Source organism: Psammomys obesus, unplaced genomic scaffold (assembly GCF_907164565.1).
Source record: "Psammomys obesus unplaced genomic scaffold, mPsaObe1.curated_primary_1811, whole genome shotgun sequence".
Lineage (NCBI taxonomy): Eukaryota > Metazoa > Chordata > Mammalia > Rodentia > Muridae > Psammomys > Psammomys obesus.
This window is the reverse complement of record NW_026596073.1, coordinates 9,812,061-9,836,559: the sequence shown is the minus strand read 5'-3', so window position 1 is coordinate 9,836,559 and position 24,499 is coordinate 9,812,061. Positions and strand designations below refer to the sequence as shown.

The following is a 24,499-nucleotide window of genomic DNA, read 5'->3' as shown; positions in this document are numbered from 1 at the left end:
ATATATATATATATATATATATATATATATATATATATATATATATAAAGAAAAAACAACAACCTTAAAGTGCCAGTTTGAGTGAAGGGTTTAGTGCTTTCAAAGATGAGTAACTTAAGTCTCAACACAGGAAAAGACTTACTGGCTAATGAAATTGAAGTATTGAAAAGTTTTTAGGTGCAGTTTATCATGGCCTCTCCATGTGTCTCTAACTTCAGTGAGGCTCATTGTTTCTTATTTTGCGCTGTGTTGTTTTATGTTATATGGGCTTTATAATACCACTAAAATAATTGTTTTGTCATACATTTAACTTAATTATTTTAAGGCATGATAAATTTTATCAAATTAATAAAAGTTACAGAAATAAAAAAGGATTTGTTTTATTTAATTAAACTACCCCGATACCTCAGCTAAGAAATCAGTGTGGGGCCTCCACTACCAGAGCCATTCAAACATATTTGATTACATTTAAATGCCCGTAAAACAAATTGTTCTTTGAGGTTTAATAATGTCTCCCATTTTAGAGCTATAACTCATTCAAGAAATTTCTTGCTTAAATGAACCCAGGGTTTATCATTTCTTCTTAGTAATGTAGAGTTCTTTGTAGATGTAGTTCTTCTAAATAGACTATGGTAATTATATTTAACTTCACTAAAACTTTCTGTGGATATAGAAATAGATGACAGACAGACAGATAGATAGATAAATAGAATATTCAGTTTTTGTTACTGAGTATTCAAAGTGTTGGAGGCAGAGACAGTCATTAAATATAGTTAGTCAATTCATGTGCTCTTCTACTTTTCCTGCTACTATTCATATCAGCCCTGTTGTGCAAATGTGATTTTTTTTCTCTTTTATTACTCTTGGAGATTAGCATACAGAGTATGGGTTTTGTCAAGGCGTCTTCACACATCGCCATTATACTTGGTTCTAAATCCTCCTCTTCCTCCCCAAAAGTGTCTTCCCTTTAAATTTTGTAAAGATTCCTTACACAAAATCTTGGAAAGCACGCTAATGAGATGGTTTCAGTGGGTGCAGGTCCTTGCCTCCAAGCCTAACAACTTGAGTTTGATGTTGGGATGGCATATCCAAAACTCTATCCTCTTACACCCACAAAAAGAACTCACAAGTTGTCCTAGCCCCACACATATGCTTTGGCATGCACTGGTGTGCGTGCACACATAAACAAACAAACAAACAAATAAATATGACAAAAAAATTCTTAAAATGAGTGAAAACACCTTTGCTGTTCACTTGAAAATGAGTAATAGGGGTGTGAATTGATCAATAAATACAGTCAACAAAAGCAACAAATGCACTTTAGTATACTTGTTGAAACATATATTTTCTTGACAATCAGCTTTCTTATAACACATTGGTGTTTGGATTTTTCAGACATTTCTATGACAATCCCATCCAATTTGTTGGAATATCTGCTTTTCAACATTTACCTGAACTAAGAACACTGTAAGTGTCTATTTCTCTTAAATGTCACCACCATCCAGCCTGTAGTATTATTGCAAAAACCAAATGAATGCTACAGCTTAAAGTACTTTTTAAAAAACAAGGTAGTAAAAATGACCCATTTCTAGAATCGTCTCCAAATAACACTTACTTATTTCTCCTAGGACTTTGAATGGTGCCTCACAAATTACTGAATTTCCTGACTTAACTGGAACTGCCAACCTGGAGAGTCTGTGAGTATCTGAATAGACCCTCAGCTTCTCCCAGAGCATGCATTAACTTTGGAGCTGATCAACCTCAACATCCGTGAATCAAAACATGTCAGTGTGTGATGTGGGAATGAAAGAATTATGTCTGGTTTGTGTTTTAACAGGACTTTAACTGGAGCAAAGATTTCATCTCTTCCCCAAACCGTCTGTGATCAGTTACCTAATCTCCAAGTGCTGTACGTATCCATAAAGCAATAATGTTGTATAAACAGGCAACTTCCATTTAGGGATAAAATGGCAGACAGTATCTTGACAGGCCTTGGAAATGAGGAGAAAGTTCTTTCCTCAAAGGTCTCCAGAAGGTCATAGTTCCTCCTTTGCCTCCTTTGGGCCAGGCTCTCAGCCATAAACTAGTAGCCATGATAGCATATCTCTGTTTTCAAATGCAGCTGCTTGTTAGAGTTGTAGTTGGCATGCACTTCCCTTCAGAAAATGAATATGAACAAGCCAAAAAAAAAAAAAAAAACTGCCTTTCCTCTTCTAAATAGACTAAAATAAATAAAATAGCATAATGGATCAACAGCCCAATATTAATGTCAAAAATAAAATTATCAAACAGGCACCAACCTTGATAGAGAGAGACTAAACATTTTTTGGTACAGTTATAGAGAGTGAATTCAAGTGTTCCATCTGATAACCAATCAGCTTGAATGTTATTTCTATTGCCTCAAATCCCATATTGCCCCTGCCTCTCCTATGGATCATAAAAAGTAGTTTATAGGGATTTTAATAGCCTTGTTTTCACATTCTGTCTTGTGGTTTTTGTTTTTGTTTTTCCTTAACGCCACACAACCCTCTTGTCCTCCCAAGCATTGGTAGAACTTATTAAAAGGACCCTCACTCTCTTATAAAATGGTTCTTCTCTTACGGAATAAACATCTATCACAAACAGCCAGGCTTCATTTCAGCACAGGCTTCTCTTAGCAGCTGAACCAGCACAGTGCAGAAGCTATGGAAGATGGGACTCTCCACCGCGTGACTGATCCTGCGCTTCCCTATGTTCTTCAGGCCGCCCTGTCACTGCAGATGCTCGGTGGCTTGGTGTGCAGTGGCGGCACACAGGATGCTTCGTCACTGCACATGTCTGAAGGGAAGCATGAAAAGCAAGCCTTGTCCTTCTATTTTCCTATGAGGAGGAGCTACAGGCAAAGGAACTAGGAACCCTGGCTACATTTATCAAAGTCTCATTTCAAGAAAGCAACCAAGTGCTCTGCTCACTTTTATCTTGTGTGTGTATGTTCACATGCATAAGTGTTGGCACACTAATGCCCCAGCACACATGTTGGAGTCAGGTGACAACTTCAGGTATTGGTCCTCACCAAGAGCAGCCAGTACTCTTAACTACTGAATCGCCTCTCCAGTCCAGCATTTTCATTTTTTAATGGAACTAGTAGAGGGTACGCTTACTGGTTTTCACGGCTAACAGATCAGTGCCATAAGAAGGATTTCACATCCTGTAGCTGGAGACAGGGTTTAAATCATGTCTGTCTCCTCTCTGCTGCGTAGGGAACAAACAGTAAACAGTCAGGTCCAGGAAGACGTAAACAAATGAAGCCCAATTGGCAAACCAGTTAGGAACAAGGGCCTCAGAGTGCGGTTTCCTGGTCTAAGCTCCCTAGAGAGTAGCACGTCCTTTTCCCTCTGCGGTTCAGTTTCCCAGTCGATAAAATGAAGGTGTTGCTTCCCTCAGAGAGTCGTCATAAGAATTAAATAATGACGTGTCAAACCCTTAGAGCAGAATTTAAGATGTGGCAGGTGCTCCACCAATTGTTGACTCTTCCACACGTTTCCTATGTCATTACTCTTTCAGCAAAATAGTGCTTCTTTTGGGAGTGTGGTGTTTACATGTGTGTATCTGTGCACGTATATGTGCACATGCCTATGGATGCCAGAGGTCCACACTGGATGTCTCCCTCAGTCTCTCTCCACCTTATTTTTTTTTTTTTTACATTTATGTATTTGTGTAGGCGTAAGTGTGCACATGTGTGCCACGGAGTATGTGAGTATAAAGATCAAAGGACAACTTGTGACAGCCAGTTCTCTCTAAGGTGCATTCGGGGGCACACTAGCGACTGAGGCATCTCACCAACCCCTCCATCTTAGTCCCTTGAGACAAGGTCTCCTCACTAAGCAAGAATCATAGGCTAGCAAACCCCAGGAATTCTCCTGCCTTGCCTTTATGTCACAGTCACTTTACTAACTGAGCCATCTTTCCAGTTCCAAGATATTTTTTAAGTGAGGTGTGGTAGCACATGCCTAAAGTCTTAGCAGTAAGGAAAGTCATGTAGAAGGACCACAAGTTGGAGGCCAGTTTGAGACACAGTGAAACTCCAGAGCAATCTGGATGACATAATAAGTCTGTCTCGGGCAAGTGAACAGGCAGAGAAGATACTATCTCTTTTTGTTGGAGCCTGAAATATGTGTATGTACTTATTGATACGTATTGTCATTTTCAAAGTTCCACCCACAAAAAAAAAAATACACAATGGAGGTATCTTCTCTTCTAAGAAGAAAACCAAAACAAGCATCAATAAGAGCTCAGGCCAGCACACTAAGAGAAATTGATCTTTTGAGACTAGAACCTTGGACCTTGATCTCTACTATGGGTCTTCTGGAAGCATTGATCTGAGAGCTACAATCCTGTGTTGCTGTTCATTAACATATGAGATTTCATTGTGAGTGTTTATTATTCCCATCTTACTTCACCTTCGTAGAAATCACCTACTCCACCTCTGAGGCTATATGTGTGTTTTCCACTCACTAGCTGACAATCTTACATAAGTTGTCCCATTCTGTAGGAAGCTACCCACAGCGTCACTGTCATAAGGTGATCACAGAAATAATTTGAGTAAAGGTATAAACATGGCGCCTCTGTACAAGAAATGCATGGTCCACATTAACCCTGAAATCATTAAGTGAAATGTAAACAAAGTACAATACTATGTCCTTGTGTACAAGGCCTTCCATACTCCCTACTAAGATATGCATGAGAATGAGAAAACAGCCTGGTGGCTCAGCCTGTGATCCCAATCCCTGGGGAGCTGAGGCAGGAAGATCCCAAGTTCAATACCTGCCTGGGCTACACAATATGAACACAAGAAACGATGGGCTCCCTGAGCATCCTGCAGAAATTAATGGGTTGAATCATTACCATCTTTGATAATAGAAGTGTCCATTTTTATACAGTCACTTTTTTTCAAAACATATGGTATATGATATATCTTATATAGATGTTCAGGTTTTTCATTTATTTGCTTTGGTGAATTTATTTTTTTGTTTGTTTAGAGGGAATGGTATGATCTTTCAAACATCTAATATTTTTATACAAATTTGTATATAGTGTTAAAATGTGTATTTATAGACAGCTTCTTTGAATTATTTATATATAATAATTGAACTCTTCTTATATAAAACCCATTCATTCAATAAATGTAGGACAAGTTGTTCAATTATAAGGGTAGAATAATTGAAAAGACTCTTAGAAAATAATACTGACTTTTTTTTCCAGTTGTTTTGGTGGTTTTAAGAATTAGAATCAAGCATGAAAATGGTTAGTTGATTAGCTGATAGCTTTCAAAACATGAGACAAGATTACTTTTTTACCTCTACGTTACCTTATCTACCAATTTCCTTTCTTTCTTTTATTCGTTTTTTAACTTTCTGCAAATTACCATGGCTTGTTTTAGATTGGTTGTATTACAGTATAAATATGTCCAGATGTTTCTGTTGTTCTGTAATTTGTTGAGTTTTGGCTGAATCCTCTTAGATTTCCCCCCTCATGGTGATTGATTTCAAAGTTAGTGCTATGTTTTGAATGGTTGGGTTTTGTTTTTAAGTTGATTAGGAAAGAACCAGCAATGACTTGTGTTAGTAGAGAAATAGCAGCTTCCAGAGACGGGGGCCCAGTTATTTAATTTCATCTGTACTCATTTCAGTAAGATAATAGCTAGAACATTGTAAATCATCACTAACAAAATAAATAAATTCATTAAGTAAATTATTTAAATCAATTAAAGAAGTATAGCAGTTACATTTCAGTAAATATTTGAGCCTGGTACCTAATCCAATAATGCCTGTATCTACCTGCTATGTGTCAGTGCTGTAAAACCGTCCAGAGCCTGCCTTTGAGGGGCAGGACATCTTGAGGGCTTTGAAAAGAAGAGGAACATGCATCCCCTTAAGATGAATGTGTAACAGATTTTTCTCTTTTGCACCTTTTGCTTTTCAGAGATCTGTCTTACAACCTGCTCAAAGACTTACCCAGTCTGTCAGGCTGCCAAAAACTTCAGAAAATGTACGTCTTTGAAAGTCTCTAAGTAACTCAGCAAGAGTAAACCAAAAGTCAAAACTTACGTGTTTCAGCATCATTGGCTACTCCACCCTGTGGCTCAGAGGCAACGTCCTGGCCTTTATCCTTTTTACACACGTGGGGTGTGCGAGTGGAGATTGCCCAGAGAGTTTGGAAACAGTACCTTTCTCATCCTTGTGCTGTGACATCGATTTTCTCTTTTGTTTTTTCCAACTCAGTGTAATAAGGAATCGGGTGCATCTGAGCCTGGAAGCTTTTTCTTTTTTTTATGCAGTCAAGGTCTCTTGTAACCCAGGCTGACCTCACACTTACTATGTAGGTGATGCTGGCCTTGATCTCCTCCTATGCCTTCCTATCTCTGCCTCCCAAGAGCTGCGGTTATAGATGTGTGCTCCATGGGCTAAGTTCTCTTTCTTTTTCAAATACAACAAGACTCACACTGCCAGTGGGTGGCTCGACTTTTGAATATGGCAAAACTCGGGTTTGTTTCATGAGAGTCACCTCCACAGAACTTAACACATCTGTGCCTTCAGGTTCCGTGGTCTTGTCTTACGCACGTCGGAGTTCCTCCTTTAACACTACTTCTTCCACAAAACATTGGCCCATCACATGGTTTTTCTCTCAGAGCCTTTGGGTGGCAAAGGAAGAAAACATGAATCCATTTTCTAAAATGTAGAGATTTGAGGGGATGGAGAGGTGGCTCAGCAGTTAAGAAGACACAGTGCTCTTCCAGAGACCAGCACCTACATTCAGCAGCTCTCAACCACTTACAACTCTAGCATGAGGGGTCCAACTCCTTGGGCCTCCACAGGCAACAGCACTCACAGGCACATACCCACACACAGACACATAATCAAAAATAAATTTGACACCTCCAAAGACCTTTAATAAGTACAATAAGGGCTTAGGAAATAGTGGGGGGAAAAGTGTCCTCAAATATTTTTTTTGGTATGATTTATTTATTCATTGTGTATACAGTAGTCTGCCTGCGTGCCAGAAAAGGCCACCAGATCTCATTGTGGATGGTTATAAGCCACCACATGGTTGTTGGGAATTGAATTCAGGACCTCTCTGGAACAGCAGTCAGTGCCCTTAACCTCTGAGCCATCTCTCCAGCCCCCAAATACCTTTTTTTTATTGTTCTTTAGTGTGTGTAAGTGTGTGAGCACACACACATGCCTGGGCATGTCAGAGGCAGGAGGAAAGAGGACAGGTGTACATGAACAAGGCCACACATGTAGAAATCAAAAGACAACTTTGTGAAGTGAGTTCTCTCCTTCCACCATTACTTGTATTCCAGGGACCAGGGGGAATCAAACTTAAGTCAACAGGCTTGTGTGGCAAGCACTTTTACAGCTGAAATCTGTTTTGTCTTTTGAGAAGGGGTCTCCTGTGTCCCAGGCTGGCCTCATAGCTAAGCATGACCTTGAATTTACAAGCCTCCTCTTTCCACTTCCTGGAATTATAGGCATGCACTTTCACATTTGGTTTATGCCATGCTGGGGACAGAACCTGAGCCTTCATGCTTGCTAAGCCATCATTGTTCTCAATGAACAATGACAGTGTGTGTAGGCATTGTTTTATACTCTCTCGAGGGAACCAGCTTCTCTGAAAGACAGGCAATCCTTATCTGAATGTAAAAATCGCCATGTTTTTGTTAAACAAAAACCATTCTCTTGATTGAGAGATAGTCACACTTCCTGTAAAACAGTCCTCTGCTGCTCAGATTAAGGACACGGAATCCTACTGTGAAAAGTTCTCTGAAGTCTGTTGGAAACATTAACTCTGACATCTTTCTTTTCAGCGACCTGCGGCATAACGAGATATATGAAATTAAAGGTGGCACTTTTCAGCAGTTGCTTAACCTCCGATCTCTGTGAGTACCCACCTCCCGCACCCCAGAGCACTGACGACTCTCTGCTGCATCTCCACAGGTTTTTTCACTGGGTGCTTTTACTGTTGTACCACCGTACATTTCTTTTCTGTTATATTAAAAAAAAAAAAAGAAAAAGAAAAAAAAGGAAGGAAAAAAAAAAAGAAAAAAAGGAAGAAAAGAAAAAAGTCAAATATTTTGCTCCTCACAATTTCCAGGAAAAAAAATTTTTAGAAGTAGTACATTTGTATCCAGGCATTGTGTATACAGCTTTAGTCAAAGTACATGTAAGACAGAGGCATGTAGATCTCCTTGAGTTTGAGATCAGTCTGGTCTACACAGCAAGTTCCAGACTAGCCAAGGCTACATAGCAATACCCTCTCTTAAAAGATAAATTCTTAAAAATTAAAAATGGGAGGATTTATTAAAAATAAATCTATGATTATGCTCTCAACCAATCCTTTAAAATGCACTCTTGATTATTTAAAAAGAAAAAGAAAAAAAAGAAGAAAAAGAAAAAGAAAGTTCAACCTGCTCCAAGGCATAACACTCCTGTCTACAGCCTGGAGACTAGAACCTGGGAATCTGTTTTAGCAAAACCTACTATGGTTTCAGGACAAATGCACTAGAGATTGCTTCTCTTCCCCAGGCAATCAGTATATAAGTATTTAATTTTGCATTATGATCTAAAATGTTAGAAGTCGTTCAGTCCGCGCAAGCAGGAGGACCCAAGTTCAATTCCCAGACCCACGTGAAAAGCCTGGTACAGTCGCACATGCTTGTTCTCTCAGCACTGGAAGGACAGGGACAGGGCTTACTGGCCAGCTAGGTCAGTGCAATGAAGCAAGCTCAAGGTCAGTGAGAAGAGACCCTGTCTCAAAAGAACATGGTGGACAACATTTGAATTGAATATCTAAGACATATTACTGAATGTCTTAGACATTCATAAATAAAATCTCAGTAGAAGAGCCTCTTCTAGCATTGGCAAGACTCTGGCTTTGATCCCTGGCACCAAGGAAGGGGGGGGGGTGTCTTAAATTCATTGTTCTTTTTTAAAAATGTGGAAGTTCCTGTCTCTAGCAAGAACTATCTGGAATATTGCTAACGATTTTATTTCTGCTAAATTTACTTCATCATGTACGTGTGGCAGATAGATTTCATTTCTCCCTAAAATATTTTCCTTGCTTTGAAGGATTTTATTTATTTCTAACGTATGTTTTCTCCTGTTGTGCTTATATCCCTGTCAGGAATTGACTTGCCTGTATCTGTTACTGAGAATTTTCTTGCAAATATCTCTTAAACAGACATGTTTCAGGGTCTAACAGGTGTAGGCGGCATGCACAAACTGTGGGTGGAGTTGCACCGTGTTTCCAGAATCATTTCCTAATTTCAAATGCTCTTTCTCGTCAGAGAAAGACTATCTCCACTCATTTTAGAAAAGCCATAACAAAGTTTTACATCCATGTTAAAGTCAACTTTTTTAACAAAAAGAGAATAAGAACTAAAATATCTACTGGATTACCACAAACAGGGTTGATTTAAAGTTCTATCTTTAGTCATTTTTATGCCACCTCATCTTTATCTGAAGGAGAATTTGATGAGCTGGCTATTCCTCATATGAATAGAAATTAAATCTGGTAGATTTTGGATGTGATAAAATGCCATGTGTTCTTTTTAACATAATCCTCTTCATTTGTCTTTTTTTTTTTTTTTTTTCTTAAACAAAATAGGAACTTAGCTTGGAATAAAATTGCCATTATTCACCCCAGTGCGTTTTCTACGTTGCCATCTCTGATAAAGCTGTGAGTGTTTATTTCATTTCTTGTTCATGAGATAGCTTTCAATAATTAGGAACCGTTTAGTTAGTGAAAATGGTAGCTGTTTGAAGTCACACGCATCCCCCATGCACAATGTGACTTTGTAAACTCCTGGGCCAGAAGAGCCCTTCTGTGGATAACTGAAGAGCGGGTGACAGCTGCGGCTGTTTATCCAACTGGAATTGTCCATTTTTGCTGAGCAATCAGGCAGAATGGGATAAGATGACAATTCATTTCTTCTCTCCCGCTCCTCCTCTCTCTCTGACAGAAGAGGGGGAGGAGGGAAATAAACTCCTAAGCTTTTTACTACTCCTTCCTATCACTTTTCAAATAAATATGTATTTCCCCTTGATTTTAGTTGGCCCCACTTGTCAAATGAGGCCAAATATAGAACAATTTTGATGCACTTAAAACATGTGTCCCTGCAGTGCTGATTGCAAATAGAAAAGCATTCAGAAACTCAAACCGAAACGGTTAGCTTTACCATTAAAAAGTAAAGAGCCCGCATAGAAGCTTTTATTCAGCAGTTTAATTGTCTTTAGGCTGCTTTTGTAAACAGGAACATTTTATGCCGATGTAAACTACTAAAAGCTACTTGTTTGATGTTTTGCAGGGACCTATCATCCAACTTCCTGTCGTCTTTCCCTGTAACTGGGTTACATGGTTTGACTCACTTAAAATTAACAGGGAACCTTGCCTTACAGAGCTTGATACCGTCGGCAAACTTCCCAGAGCTCAAGTGAGTTTGTCGTTAAAACTAACAAGATACATTTGTGGTCATGTGAAAGAATAGACATGTTATAGTGGCTTCTAAATTGATGAGGTCATGAGACCCTTCTGAATTGCATTTCATGCCCTCAGTCCCCACCCCTAGAACACTGTTAGGACAGGCCTAAAGTAGGAAACTGTCTTCCTGACCAAATTTCCTTTCCCTCTCAAAGATGTTTCCTGGAATCACAGAGTTCGTGGAAAGAGTTTAAAAAGCATTGATCCATGGGATATATACTGGCCATGTAATTAAATAACATTGTAGCAGTACTGCACTTCTGTTTACAATTTTGCATTCATCTAGCATGTATATGTTCTAATAAAATGTACTAACTTAATGCTTGTTAGAGGAAGCGGTGCTCTTTAAAACTGCCATGCTTATTAACAATACAGGAATGTCTTAAAGGTTCTGTATATTAAACCACAACACTATTTGAGTATTTTTAAAACTAAGAAAGTAATAACGCCCCCAAAAGAGAGTATGGAAAAGAGAAAAGTATATTTTAAAATGCCACCTTAAGCAACATTTTTATGTTGTTTATTTCTAGGCTGTGTTTTACATCATTTAAGTTATTAGAATCTAAGTATACATAGAAATTTATGGCATATTTTAGTACTTACCATAAGTTTGCCATAATTTTCTGACCATTCATTTTTTTAACCATTTTATTGTGGAAATTTTTGATCATTTAAATCAGCTCACTCAACCTCCACAATTATAAACATTTCATGATGGTAAATTTTAATAACTGTGGTTCTAAGTATCATTAGAATGAATACCTTTGTACAAATAGCTTATATCTCAGGCTATTGATTTAGACTAAACTCCAAAAGTAGAATCACTGGATAAAAAGATAAACATTATATTTCATAAATCATCTTTTTTTTTAAGTATGTATTTTTTTTTGTCTCTTTTCTTTAAAGGATTATAGAAATGCCTTATGCTTACCAGTGTTGTGCATTTGGTGTGTGTGAGAATGTTTATAAAATTTCTAATCAGTGGAGTAAAGGTGATAACAGCAGTGTGGACGACCTTCATAAGAAAGATGCTGGGTTATTTCAAGTTCAAGGTAAGAACTACTGTCATGGTAAGGAAATTGTAGCCAGACAGGTCTTGAAAAGTTATTAAACAGACTATCAAAAGTTCAGGAGGCCCTGGGTAATCACAGCAGCAAATGGAGAACAACGTTACTTTGTAAAAACTCACAAAACCAGAAAGAATTCTATTCACCTATTGAAATCTTGGCATTTTTATTTTAATTAGATTCTCCTTAGCAGACACAGTATATCAATAGTCATTACTGTATCAATATTTCCATACATTTTTTAAAGTATCTTATCATTTTTTTTTTCAAATATCCTTCTGTACTTCTTTCTCTGAATGAGAAAAGTCCATGCTTATTTTGGGGGCCTGGAGAAAGGGGGTGGGTGGACAGACATTTTTTTTTTAATTCCTCCGTATTTCAGCAGAAGGGCCTAAGAATTCAGTTTCTCAACCAACTAATTCTAACTTGTGTTCTTCTAGTCCCCCACAGGGGTATCTGTCAGGAAGGTGGAATGAGATCATGTCTGTAGGGCCCTTGGCTTTGGTTGCAGTAAGACGTTACTTAAGCAGAAAGCAATGTATCCACCACACCTGTGGGAAGAGGCGCCTTGGGCAGCACCTTCTGCACTCCCTGCCAGCCTTGCGAGTTCCCACAGGGTCTAACAGAACAGTTTCTCATTCTTAGGGCCTTAGTGGTTTGTTGATTTCCCAAATGTAATTCAGCCTGTCTTCAAGTTTCCTTAACCTGTCCATACACCTATCAGAGTTGAAGGAACAAACAGGCTTGTTTGCTTGTTTCTTTGTTTCTTTGTTTGTTTTAGGTCACACAACCTTGCTCTTTTAGTTTTGCCTCTTCCTGCCCCATCAACTCTAATCTTGCCTGGGTTTATTCACTAAAAATTAAGAATTTTAAAATGTAGAGCCCATTATGTTCCAGACACTACATCAGCCCCTGGGACTACCTAATAGCACTAATGTCCTTTGTGGAATTTATTTTCAAGCTCAGTGATTCTCAACCAGAAGCCGCACATCAAGATAACAACAAAGACTTTGAGAAATTAGTGAGGCCAGAGATGGGGAGGTGGCCAAGTGAGTAAAAAAAAGAGTGCCAATTACAGACCTCCAACACCCACATTAAAAAAGAAAAAAGTGGCATGTGGCAGCTGGCACCTGTAATCTTAGCGTTGAAAGATGCAGATAGGAAATAACCAGATGATCAGCCAGCCCAGCTGAATGAGTGAGCTCTGGATGCAGTGAGAGACCTTGTCTCAGAAGATGAAGAAGGAAAGTGCCTGAGCATCCCAACACCTACCTGGAACATCCACATATGTTCCTCTGAGTGATCACACGCTCATGTGCACACACCCACACAGAGAGGAGAGAGAGAGAGACAGAGAGAATATTGAAGCACAAATCTTACACAAAACCAAGAAAATGTATATCAGGAAACATGTATTAAATTAGAACTCCCCCCCCCTTTTTTTGATAGTTTTCTAAACCAAGCACCTCATCACTGCTTTGCCTTTTGTAGTTCAGAATCCCCCAAGGAACACCAACACTGATTTTCCACCTTGTGACCAGAGATAGTAGCCTAGAACCTTTGTACTGGAGCTATTGCAGTTGTAGGAAATTGGGTCACTCCTCCCTCCATCATAAAGCGGGGTTCTGAGGGACGCTGGATGTCAAACTTTGAACATGTTCATTTACTCTACTGCTAAGCTACATCCCCAGTCCCTAGAAAACTGGATAAAATGTGGTTTCTGCACTGGATTTAGGTCTGTGAAATTTAAGACCATCACAAGCTCCAGGGAACAAAAGAATCAGAGGCCTTGGTTTTTTGAGACAGGGTTTCTCAGCATAGCTTTGGCTGTCTTGGAATCACTTTGTAGACCAGGCTGGCTTCAAGCTCACAGAGATTCACCTGCCTCTGCTTTCCCGAGAGCTGGGTTTGCAGGCATTTGCCCCCGAGACCAGCTGGACTTAGGTATTTTAACCTAGAGTGCGGGATCATTCCTCCTCACCCTCAGTTATGCTGGAGCATGGACAGAGTAGATTGAATAGAACATCAACAAGGACCTTTCTAACTGACCTGCCAAGCCTTGCCTTCATTTCTCTTTGTACAATTCATGTCTTGAGGGTAACTCAAGACCCTCCTCATGAGGTTCCTTGACTAGAAAGACAGAACTAATCATTCCAGGATTTCTCATTCCTTCAGATGAGCGGGACCTTGAAGATTTCCTGCTTGACTTTGAGGAAGACCTGAAAGCCCTCCATTCAGTGCAGTGCTCACCTTCTCCAGGTGAGAAAGACATCAGAAACTGCTTTGGTATTAGCACAACTTGAACTCTGAGGCTGCTTTTCCAAAGGAAACAAAATCTCTGTCCCCTCGTGACTCATCACTGTCCCTGACAATCAGAACTTATAAAACACAAGCTTCAACTCCCTAGAGTCATTCTCCATTCACACAGAGAACTTTTGTGGGGAACTGTGGATTCGGGTTGATATAACCTAAAGAGTTAGCATGTACTCAAAGGCATATATAATGTATATGCCTTTGTAATATACAAAAAACAATATTGCTACTTGAATTAGTACCCATAGTCTTGCTTTGTATAATGAATAAATTTTAATAACTTAGATCTTTGTATATTTAGATTTATAATATCCATTTAGGGACTGGGATTTAGCCCAAGAATGAATTGTTTAACATGCTCAACAGTCTTGACTTGGGAGCTGGAGAGATGTCTCAGAAGAGCACTGGCTCTTCTTCCAAAGGCTTTGAGTTCAGTTCCCAGCAACCACACTGAAGCTCACAACTATCTGTAATGAGATCTGATGCCCTCTTCTGGCATGCAGGCAGACTAATGTATAAATAATAAAGAGAGAGAGAGAGAGAGAGAAAGAAAGAAAGAAAGAAAGAAAGAAAGAAAGAAAGAAAGAAAGAGAAAAAGAAAAAAAGAAATAGCCTTCCTTGTCGGGTGTGGTAATGCATTCCTTTAGTCCCTGCCCTACACATGGGAGGCAGAGGCAGGTGGTCTCACTGAGCTCAAGGCTAGCCTGGTCTACACAGTTTCAGTACAGCTAGAGCTATGTAGAGAGACCCTGTCTTTTAAAAAATGTGAAAATAATAGTATAAAGATGAGGGGTTTTTTTTTAATATTCAGTTCATTAAACTGTCCTATTCAAAAAAAAAAAAAAGGGTCCCCATAAACGTGTTCCTTGCTTCCTAAGATTTCCATAAAATGTACACTCCTGTTACCCACACTGTAGCATGTGAACTGTTTCCGTGGAGTCTCTTTTCAGGACTGTGGAGCTACAGAAGCCATTCTAAAAGTCTTAGTGAGTAGTCAAGATGATCTGGCTTTTCACACTGCCCACACTGCTGTCTTGGGATTGAAGCTTCCCAGTTTTATTTTTCGATATATATCCTTTGGGAACACAAGAACCTGGGAACGCATGGACCTGGGGCATCTGTCGGTCTATGCTGTAGAATGTCCAAGGTGGTCGTCTCCCTGGCTTAAGAAAGAGGAGCATGTCATGCGGGCACTGTGGTTACGATGCCTGTTACTGAGCTCTGTCTCATCGCACGTTTGGTACATCAGTCAACCCAATGTGATACAGCCTCTCTCTTGCTTCCACACTCAGGTCCCTTCAAGCCCTGTGAGCACCTGTTTGGTAGCTGGCTGATCAGAACCGGAGTATGGACTGCAGCAGTGCTGGCGCTTTCCTGCAATGCCTTGGTGACCTGGACAGTGTTCAGAGCCCCTCTGTACATCTCTTCCATAAAACTGCTAATTGGGGTGATTGCAGTAGTGAACATGGTCATGGGAGTCCCCAGTGCTGTGCTGGCTGGTGTGGATGCGTTCACATTCGGTAGTTTCGCTCAGCAGGGTGCATGGTGGGAAGACGGCCTTGGTTGCCAAGTCGTTGGTTTCTTGTCCATTTTTGCTTCCGAATCATCCGTCTTCCTGCTCACTCTGGCAGCACTGGAACGTGGTTTTTCTGTCAAGTGTCCTTCAAAGTTTGAAATGAAAACTCCCCTTTCTAGCCTGAAAGCAATCATTTTGCTGTGCATCCTGTTGGCCCTGACCATTGCCACGGTCCCCTTGCTAGGAGGCAGTGAGTACAATGCTTCCCCACTCTGCCTGCCTTTGCCCTTTGGGGAGCCCAGCACCACAGGCTACATGGTAGCTCTTGTGTTGCTCAACTCACTGTGTTTCCTCATAATGACCATTGCCTACACCAAGCTCTACTGCAATCTGGAGAAAGGAGATCTGGAGAATCTTTGGGACTGCTCTATGGTGAAGCACATTGCCCTGCTGCTCTTCACCAACTGTATCCTTTACTGCCCTGTGGCTTTCTTATCCTTCTCCTCTTTGCTAAACCTCACGTTTATCAGTCCCGAAGTAATTAAGTTTATACTTCTAGTGGTTGCCCCACTCCCTGCATGTCTCAATCCCCTTCTCTACATTGTCTTCAACCCCCATTTTAAGGAGGATATGGGCAGCCTGGGAAAGCAAACCCATTTCTGGACAAGATCAAAACACCCAAGTCTGCTGTCCCTAAACTCTGACGATGTTGAGAAACGGTCCTGTGACTCAACCCAAGCCTTGGTAGCCTTTACCCATGCCAGCATAGCCTATGACTTGCCTTCCAATTCTGGGTCAACACCAGCTTATCCAATGACTGAAAGCTGTCACCTTTCTTCAGTAGCATTTGTTCCTTGTCTCTAGTTAATATGTGAGAGGAAAGTTTTTAAAAGTTGTAAACCTGAAAAACAATTTATATCAGAGCAGTAGCTTAAAAAAAAAAATCTGAGCTAAAACCTGGCTTAACACACAAGTAGACATCGGCTGTGGTGGTACACATCTTTAATCCCAGCATTTGGGAGGCATAGGCAGGCGGATCTCTGTGAGTTCAAGACCAGCCTTGTTTATAAATCAAGTCCAAGACAACCAGGGCTACACAGATAAACTCTGTCTCAAACACACACACAAAGACACACACAGACACACACACATAGACATCTCATTAGCATGGAAAAGCTGGTACCTGTTACTTGAGAATGATAAGTCTAAACACTGCTTGTACAATTTGTTCAGCTAAGAAGAAAATCCATCAAGTTACTTGGCTGATCCCAATATAGAAAAGCAGTTTGAAATGTTCTTCAAAACAGAAACCCTCTGGTTTTTAGTGTATTCTCTTGAAACTCACCAACACAGTTACTAGTGGTAGGCTATGGGTGTGTTTCACCAGCATAGTCACTAGTGATGACTCAATGGGTGTATTTAAATCCACAAATTCCTTTTTTTAAAAGGTGAGAGTTTTAAGGAAAAGTAAGGATTTTTTAATAGGCTCCATTGCCCACAGGGTCTCATCTTAATGGCCACACAGAGATGCTTTTGTATCTTTTTGCCTTTTGTCTGAAAGGGTCCTTCCAAGACACCCAGTTTCTTGGACGGATAATGTGAGACATTTTTGACTCATATATAGATGTAACATACTAGGTTTTATAAATAAGCACTCAAGGCATTCTCTCCTGATGAAACAAAACTGGTTGCAATGTTTTTGAAAGGAAAATTAACTTAAATTGTTCCTAAAGCAATTACATCTAGGTAAAATTTGACCTATCTGATTCATTTTCAAATTTCTGGTGTCTGAAACACAGGAAGTTCATTGCCAACGGTGGGTGTACCTAGGAAAGACAGCGAACAATTGTGGGACTTGTGTTTGTTTCTGAGTGGGGCCATGCTTTTGGCAAGACGTTATCATTGCCGCAAATGGTGTTGCATTGTAAGATGCTCAAATGCAGGACATGAGTCCACTGTGTAACTTCACACAGCCCTCTCCTGCAGTGCTAGCAACAATGCCTCGCAGCACTTTGGACTCAGCAGAAGCTGGGCAAAGTATTATTCTTCTATTTAGCTTGGTTTTAGCTGTGTCCTTTTTGGAGCAACCACTTGACATGAACATTGCTTCCCTGCTTATTCCATGTTAACACAGGTGTTAGATGGGTGTTAAATTGCTGAATTTGAAAAGTGAAAGGGTTTATTCTTAACTTCTGTGAGCCTTCACTCGCTTCACTGCACCCAAATGGAAAGGCTGTTAGGTAGATTTATTTTTATATAAGCATGTTTTATTTTGATCAGATGTTTTAATGTGGAATTTTTTTAAAAATACATTTATGAGATGTTTTATAAGATGTGTACATATAGAATTGTATTTATTACTGCAGTAGATGAACTGCAGTAGGTGACATTAAAGAACATGATAATAAACCATGTACAGTGGTGTATTCCAAATATATTGTTTCTCTGCCCATTTTCTTTAAATGCATTAATTGTATATAATATATGTAAATACATAGTGCTTGTAAATAGATTCAAAATTTGCTTTTCTACTGGGCACAAAATAAATTTGTAATAAAATGTGTGACTTGCAAAACAAAAATATCTTCAAGTCTATTGATTGAGAATACAGACACATACAGATCTCCTAATATTTTCCATTTTTAGTGTATGTCCTTTATATATTTGTGTTCTAATCCTTTAGATATATTGGACTTATCTTAAATAAATCTTTCATGAGAATAAATCAAAATATATTTTTTAGCTTCTGAACTATCTTCCCTGTAACTGAGGTGTAATTTATTGTTTCCCGTGATGATTTAGATTTTATAGTTCCAAGTTTCTTAATAATATTAGAAAAAACATTTGTAAATATAACTAGATTAAAAAGCTTACAGAAACTAAACCAGTCTTAAATTGCTGAGATGGAGATGACATTTCTATGAGTTTAATTTATAAATATAATGTATACACATTCCATGGCCATGTCAAGAACATACACTCCCAGGAAACAGTGAAATGCACTATTGCTATTCATCCCATTGCCCAAAAGCTAAGAAATGTAATTCATTCTCTAAACACCTTGTGTCAGACCAGCAGCTTCAATGGGGATCTGACTATGCCTCTCTGGGTTCCATACAATGAGCACCAGGATTATTGGCTAAAAGTAGCCAAGATTTATAGCACATTTCCAGGATTCCTGGCACTATATTCCACTTTTCCCTCAAACTTAACCATATGCTGGATCCCAAACCCAGCTAATAGTTATGCCTAGTCAATGGGATCCTGCTGTGCAGGCTGTGCTTAATCAGTCTTTGGGTAGAATAGGAGCCTGACCATTCTGAACTTGGAGTATATCTTTCCACACCATTCTGGCTTTTAAAGGTTTCGTTAAATAATCAAGTGCTGTTCTGATGGGCCTGCCTTTACAAATGATTTGTGTTTTCACTTTTGTAGCTTTTAATACTTTTTTTTAATTTTGTGTTTTTAGTATTTTAATGTCATGAACAGTTTCTTGGGCTTGCCTATTTGAAGTTTGATAGACCTGTTTTGTTCTTAACCTGGATAGCCATCTATTTCTCGGGGTTTGAAATTTTTTCTTATATGATTCTGTTGAAATTATTCTCTATGACTTCACTATGATATTCTTTTATTTTTTCCTATGCCCATAGTTCAAAGGTGAGGCCTTTTTATGGTGTCCCCAGATGCTCCCATGTTTTGTTCATGTATTTCTTAAAAATTATCATTAAACATTGACTGATTATCCAATTCCTTGTTTTCCAGCCTTAATTCTTTTTTCAACATGATCCATTCTATGGGTGAGGATTTCTACTGAGGTTTTTATTTGTTTGGTTAGTTGGTTTTTGGGTTTGTTTTGTATGTGTATGTGTGTATTGAGTTTTTCATTTCAGTTTGGGTTTTCTTCAGCAATTCTATCTATTGAATGTTTTTGTTGTTGTTTGGTTTTTTGTTTTTCGAGACAGGGTTCATTTGTGTAGCTCTGGCTGTCTGATGCCTAAGGGATAAAATGATCAAACTTTAGTTTCCCTGAATGCAGAAGTGGTTTAAAACAACAACAACAACAACAACAACAGGAAATTGCACTGAGCTGGAGACTCTCCATGGAATGCCAATTACTGTGGACATGACACACTGCACTCTGAGGGCGGTGAGGCAATGTGCCAAATGGTGTAGGACAGAAAATGACATCCCAAGTAAGAATAATTGAAAAGTGAGAATACCCTACCTGGTGTGTGTGTGTGTGTGTGTGTGTGTGTGTGTGTGTGTGTGTGTGTGTCAGGGTGGGGGGGAATACTAAAAAAAAATAGGTATTTTAATTCTTGAAATTTACATTTACTGAATACAGTAAATGTATTAAGAAGCAGATCACAGCAGGCCAAACAGTAAAATAGTCTTGGCTGCTAGATACATCTGGACTCAAAAGCTGATTCAACTACTCTGTATGTGACACTAGTATTTGCCTTTTCTCAGCGTCAATATTCTTCACAATAAAATACAAATGGTATCTCCAAACTAGTTGCCTTGGAAGTATTAATAATCGGTGTAATTACATTTTTATCACAGTACTTGAAAGTAGTACTTAACAGGTATTTACTACACACACCCCTTAGAATCCTACAGAATGAGCAAAGTTGGTGCCTTGGGAGTTTCTGAATAAAGAAAACATGTCAGAGGAGTGCGGCCACCTGTAATCCTAGCAGTTGTAATGTTGAAGCAGAAAGCTCGTGAGTTGTAGGCCTGCCTGGAGTATATAGTGAGACTGAGACAAATCTAACTATCCAGGCAAACAGTCTAAGGAGAAGGGGAGGGGGACGGAAAGGTAGGGGCAGTTGAGAAGAAAGAGTAGAAAAGTGATTTTCATAGGTCAGAGATGAGGAACTAGGACTAAAACACAAGTCATATTTATTAGCACCTGGAAAATACCATGGAGGATTAATCATTCATTTAGAGAACAAGGAGCCATGGGTGAATACCTACATAACCCAAAATAAGCTCACCGTGAACATTCAGTCATTAAATCCATGTCCTATAAATGGAGGGCACGGTTCTGGATCGCAAGCAGTGGGAAGCCAGTCTGCACAAAGTGGTAAAGCATGAAACTTAACTCAAGGCATCAGCGGCCTGTTGTAGAGTTTGAGGCCTGTCATGTAATTTCCCAGTCTTTGACTAACTCCGATCTTTTCCCTGAAACGCCCAATGAAAAGAATTCTCATATTGTAGGGTTAAATGTGCTTTTTGTTGCTGTCTCTCCCCAGTAATGAGAAGGGCAGCTAAAAAGCAGAAATAGCAACAACAAAGGTAACATTGCAAAGCGAAGAGGCTACAAAATACTTCCTTTGCAGCTGCTTAAAGTCCTTGTCTCTCACCACTTTCTACTCCCTTCTTCCAATTCTTAAGTTGTTTGGTTTTGTTTTGTTTTTAATTTGCACACACTGTGGTGCACATAATGAGGTCTAAAACCAAGGTGGAAAATTCTCCTCTACCATCTTGACACAGGTTGTCTCTTATTTGGGCTGCACTGTGTACCAAGGCTAGCTTTCCTGAGAGCCTCCGGGTTTTTCTCTCGTCTCTATCTCCCATCTTGCCATAGGAATGTTGAGATTGCAGATGCATTAGCTTCTTTCCATGGGTTCACAAGAGCAAGCTCAGATTGTCAGGCTTGTGTGGTAACCCATTTTTATCCACTGAATCATCTTACTGTTCCCCTTTTTCTTCTCCCTCATTTCTTGTGGGGTGTGCATGTGTCTGTGTGTGCCATCCACTCTTTAAAATTTTTACTTTATTCATTTATTTATTAGCACAGTGCCCATGTGGAAGTGAGAAAACAAGTTGTGAAAGTCATGCCTGTCTTTTCACCATAAGGATTCCTGAATAGAACTCCTTTATCAGGCTTCAGTGCACAAGTGCCTAACCCTGCTGGACCATCTCTACAAGCCTTTTTCTTCTTTTCCTCTTCTTCTTCTATTTTAATTGTCACTTTGCTACTGTTATGAATCGTGATGTAAATATCTGTGTTGTATGATCTTAGGTGACCCTGTGAAAGGATAGTTGGACTTCCCCATCCCCACCCCTAAGGGTCATGACCCATGGGTTGAAAACCACTGATCCCAAGACAAATTTTTTTTTTCTCCTTACTAAGGGTAAAAGATTAGGGACATTGGTTAGCCCATGTCCCCATATTTTACAAACACTTTTTGGTCACAGACCATATTAAGTCTCCTGTGCACTTGACTCAAACCAGAACTATTACATTCGTTTTCCCAAAATTTCAAATTAGAGACACTCACTCATATGAGAATGTACTTAAAACACTTGCTAATACAGCGGGAAGGGACTTGAAGGAGAAGTCAAAAGGAACGTTGACTCTCACTGGCAGTGCAGGAAGCAAAATTGCATCTGTTGAAGTTTCAAAAAGGAGACAAACTGTCACTATGCTGAGAAAAAATGAAGAAGGAACATGGCAAGGAAAAAGACAGAAAGGGGCATAGTGCCACAAGCTCAGCTGTGAGGAGGCTGACACAGGGGGACTGCTTTGAGTTAGAGGCCAGCCTGATCTTCACAGTGAGAACAAATTGCAGATAAATATAATCAAACAGAAAATGTAGCAGAGGCCAAAAAGCTTTATGAACAGTAGAGCTTCTAAAAGTCCCATTCCCCAGATAGGATGGTTGTTCTGTCTGTGCTGTTTGATGATGTCTGGAAATAGTATTTCTGAGGATGACACACCATTATCCCCTGGCCTCCACATAGATGCACACACACTTAAATCTACACTCATAAACATAAAAAATAAATATTCAAGAAAGAAAGTGTCTTAGTTCATGTAGGACAAAAGTCTGTCCCAGAGTGTCCAACCAGATTGTCCTGGAGAAGGTCCTTTAGGAGAAGCACTGTGCAAAGCCAGGATCATGACACAGATGCAGCTCCACCTAATGAGAAGCACGGAGAAAGAATAGCTTTCTATTGTATTTGTTGAAGTAAATATACTTCAGGCATGTTTGTATAGGACAGGCAGCCCATCATAATGGTTATTATGTGAGCTTGACCTTATGTGTTTGCTTCCTTATGTGTGGTACATCATTTAATTGGGACACAGCCTGTGAAATAGATCTCATTATTTTAGAGGCAAGGAAGAGGGGTTAAATTGTCTAAGATCACTTGCATGGGGAATAGTGGTGGTAATGAGCCCTAGATACAGTTCTGTTAACTGCTACACCAACACTTTTCAGAGAGCAGTCCCTGAGAACTGGATATCAGTCCTCACTCTAGTCTTATAAATCTAAAATCAAGGAAGTTGTGCTGTGTAAGTGATTCTAATATAGGCTATTTGAGAGCCACTGCAGCCTACCATGTACAGGACTTAGGATCTAAAGAGAAATGGGCTATCTTCCTCAGGACAACAGAGAACAGGCAGAGATAGAGTTCCTAAAACCTTATAAATAACTTTATCTGTGTTACACCTGATTGCAAAGTATTTATGCAGCACTCATTTAGAGTAATGAGATTATTTGGTGAACATTCACAGATGGGTGACACTGAGGGGCAATATAACACAGTGACTCCTGTGTGTGGTGGTGCACAGACATTTAGGCCCTACACTTACAAGGCAGAGGCAGGCGGATATCTGAGTTCAAGGCTAGCAGTGTCTTTTGAGTGAGTTCCAGAACAGCAAGGGCTACAGAGAAAGTGTCTTGAAAAATCAAAACAAACAAACAACAAAAATAACACATATACATACACACACACACACACACACACACACACACACACACATACACAAAAGCAGTGAACACAGTCAGATTGTGAGGCCAGGCAGCTTGGGTTCAAATCTTACCTCTAATCCTTAGTAGCTATGTCCTTGGAAAGTTTTATTTACCTTTCTTCGGGGAGCTAAATAGGCCATGAGATCTACAACCTGGTACTGAAAAGACCAATCACATTACACTACACCAACCAACAAAGTCCACCATCCAACTGCTATTTTCTGTCTCCTTGTGCATCTCCAAAAATCATATGCTTCCAAGACAATAGTATTGGGATTTTAGTGGTTAGTGGTTTTAGAAGGCTCTGTCCTCGTGACTAGGATTAGTGTCCTTGTAAGAGAACCCAGGAGGCTCACTGGTTCTCCCCTGTGTGAGGAGGGCACAGCTAGTATGTGCTGTCCATACAGTAGGCTAACAGCAGACACCACATCTGCCATTTTCTTAGCTGTAGGCTTCCTGAACTGTATGATGATTGATCTAGCAGCCCCCAAAGGAGTAACTAACTTAAAAATTAAATAAATAAAATAAGTCTTTAAAAAAAGTAAAATATGTAATTACAGAAGTTTTGCTGGGGAAGGGGCTGATGTTTATATCTGATTGCTGCTGCAAGATAGTTGATCCCATTGTGATCCCCAAGATTGTGAACTGTAAAAACCTGTCTATTGTTTAATAGACACCTTTAATCTAAAAACTGTTTATTGTAAATAGGTAATTATGGTGTGGCTCAGCTCTAACACACACCTTTAATATAGTTAACCCTAGGTTAAGAGGCTGAGCAAGTAACCAGCTGACAGGGATTAACAGAAAGGAGAAACGTTTTGAGAGAGGAGTATTTAAGACAGCACTGAGAAGGGCACTTTAGCTCTCTAGATCTTGGGCTTTTAGCTGTTGGCTTTTTCCTCCTGAGCTATCAGCTGAGCTAGCAAGCTTTCCGCTTTGGGCTTTGGCTTTTTTTTTTTTTCTGGGATGTGAGCTGAGTAGGAAGATCAGCTGGGTGCTTTCTCTGCCTCTGAGCTAGCAGGCTTTTGCCCCAGGGAAAAAAAGAGGAAAGCTACTTAAGTGATGAATGAGAGAAGATTTGACAGAATAGGATATGTCCTTTTCTGAGAGGGGAAAGGGAAGCTAGTTAAGGAGTAATACAGAGCAAGGAGAGGCAATTTTACTAGGAGAGTTTTACAGAAAGAGGTTGAAGACTAAATGAGCCAGAGAATGAGAAAGAGCCAGAAGATTAGAACAGATTGCTAGAGTTAGTTTGAAGCCAAGCAGAGCAATTCAGAGGCGGAAAGAGAATCCAGATTGAATAAGTCAGCTGGGAGAGGCGT

At 39.6% G+C, this 24,499-nt stretch overlaps 1 protein-coding gene across 3 annotated transcripts in view; it reads left to right on the top strand.

Moving 5' to 3' along the window:
- The window catches only part of Lgr5 (leucine rich repeat containing G protein-coupled receptor 5), a 121,460-nt gene extending 103,467 nt beyond the window's left edge, over positions 1–17,993 (top strand). For 2 of the 3 annotated variants that reach the window (XM_055626180.1, XM_055626179.1), the window contains 10 exons: positions 1,396–1,467; positions 1,629–1,697; positions 1,838–1,909; positions 5,962–6,027; positions 7,847–7,918; positions 9,646–9,717; positions 10,346–10,471; positions 11,425–11,570; positions 13,761–13,844; positions 15,191–17,993. In XM_055626180.1, coding sequence (XP_055482155.1) covers positions 1,396–1,467; positions 1,629–1,697; positions 1,838–1,909; positions 5,962–6,027; positions 7,847–7,918; positions 9,646–9,717; positions 10,346–10,471; positions 11,425–11,570; positions 13,761–13,844; positions 15,191–16,278 — 1,867 coding nt within the window. In that variant the 3' untranslated portion in view covers positions 16,279–17,993. The remainder of the gene's footprint in view (positions 1–1,395; positions 1,468–1,628; positions 1,698–1,837; positions 1,910–5,961; positions 6,028–7,846; positions 7,919–9,645; positions 9,718–10,345; positions 10,472–11,424; positions 11,571–13,760; positions 13,845–15,190) is intronic. The other variant, XM_055626181.1, reaches the window with a different exon arrangement.
- Positions 17,994–24,499: the final 6,506 nt, after the last annotated feature.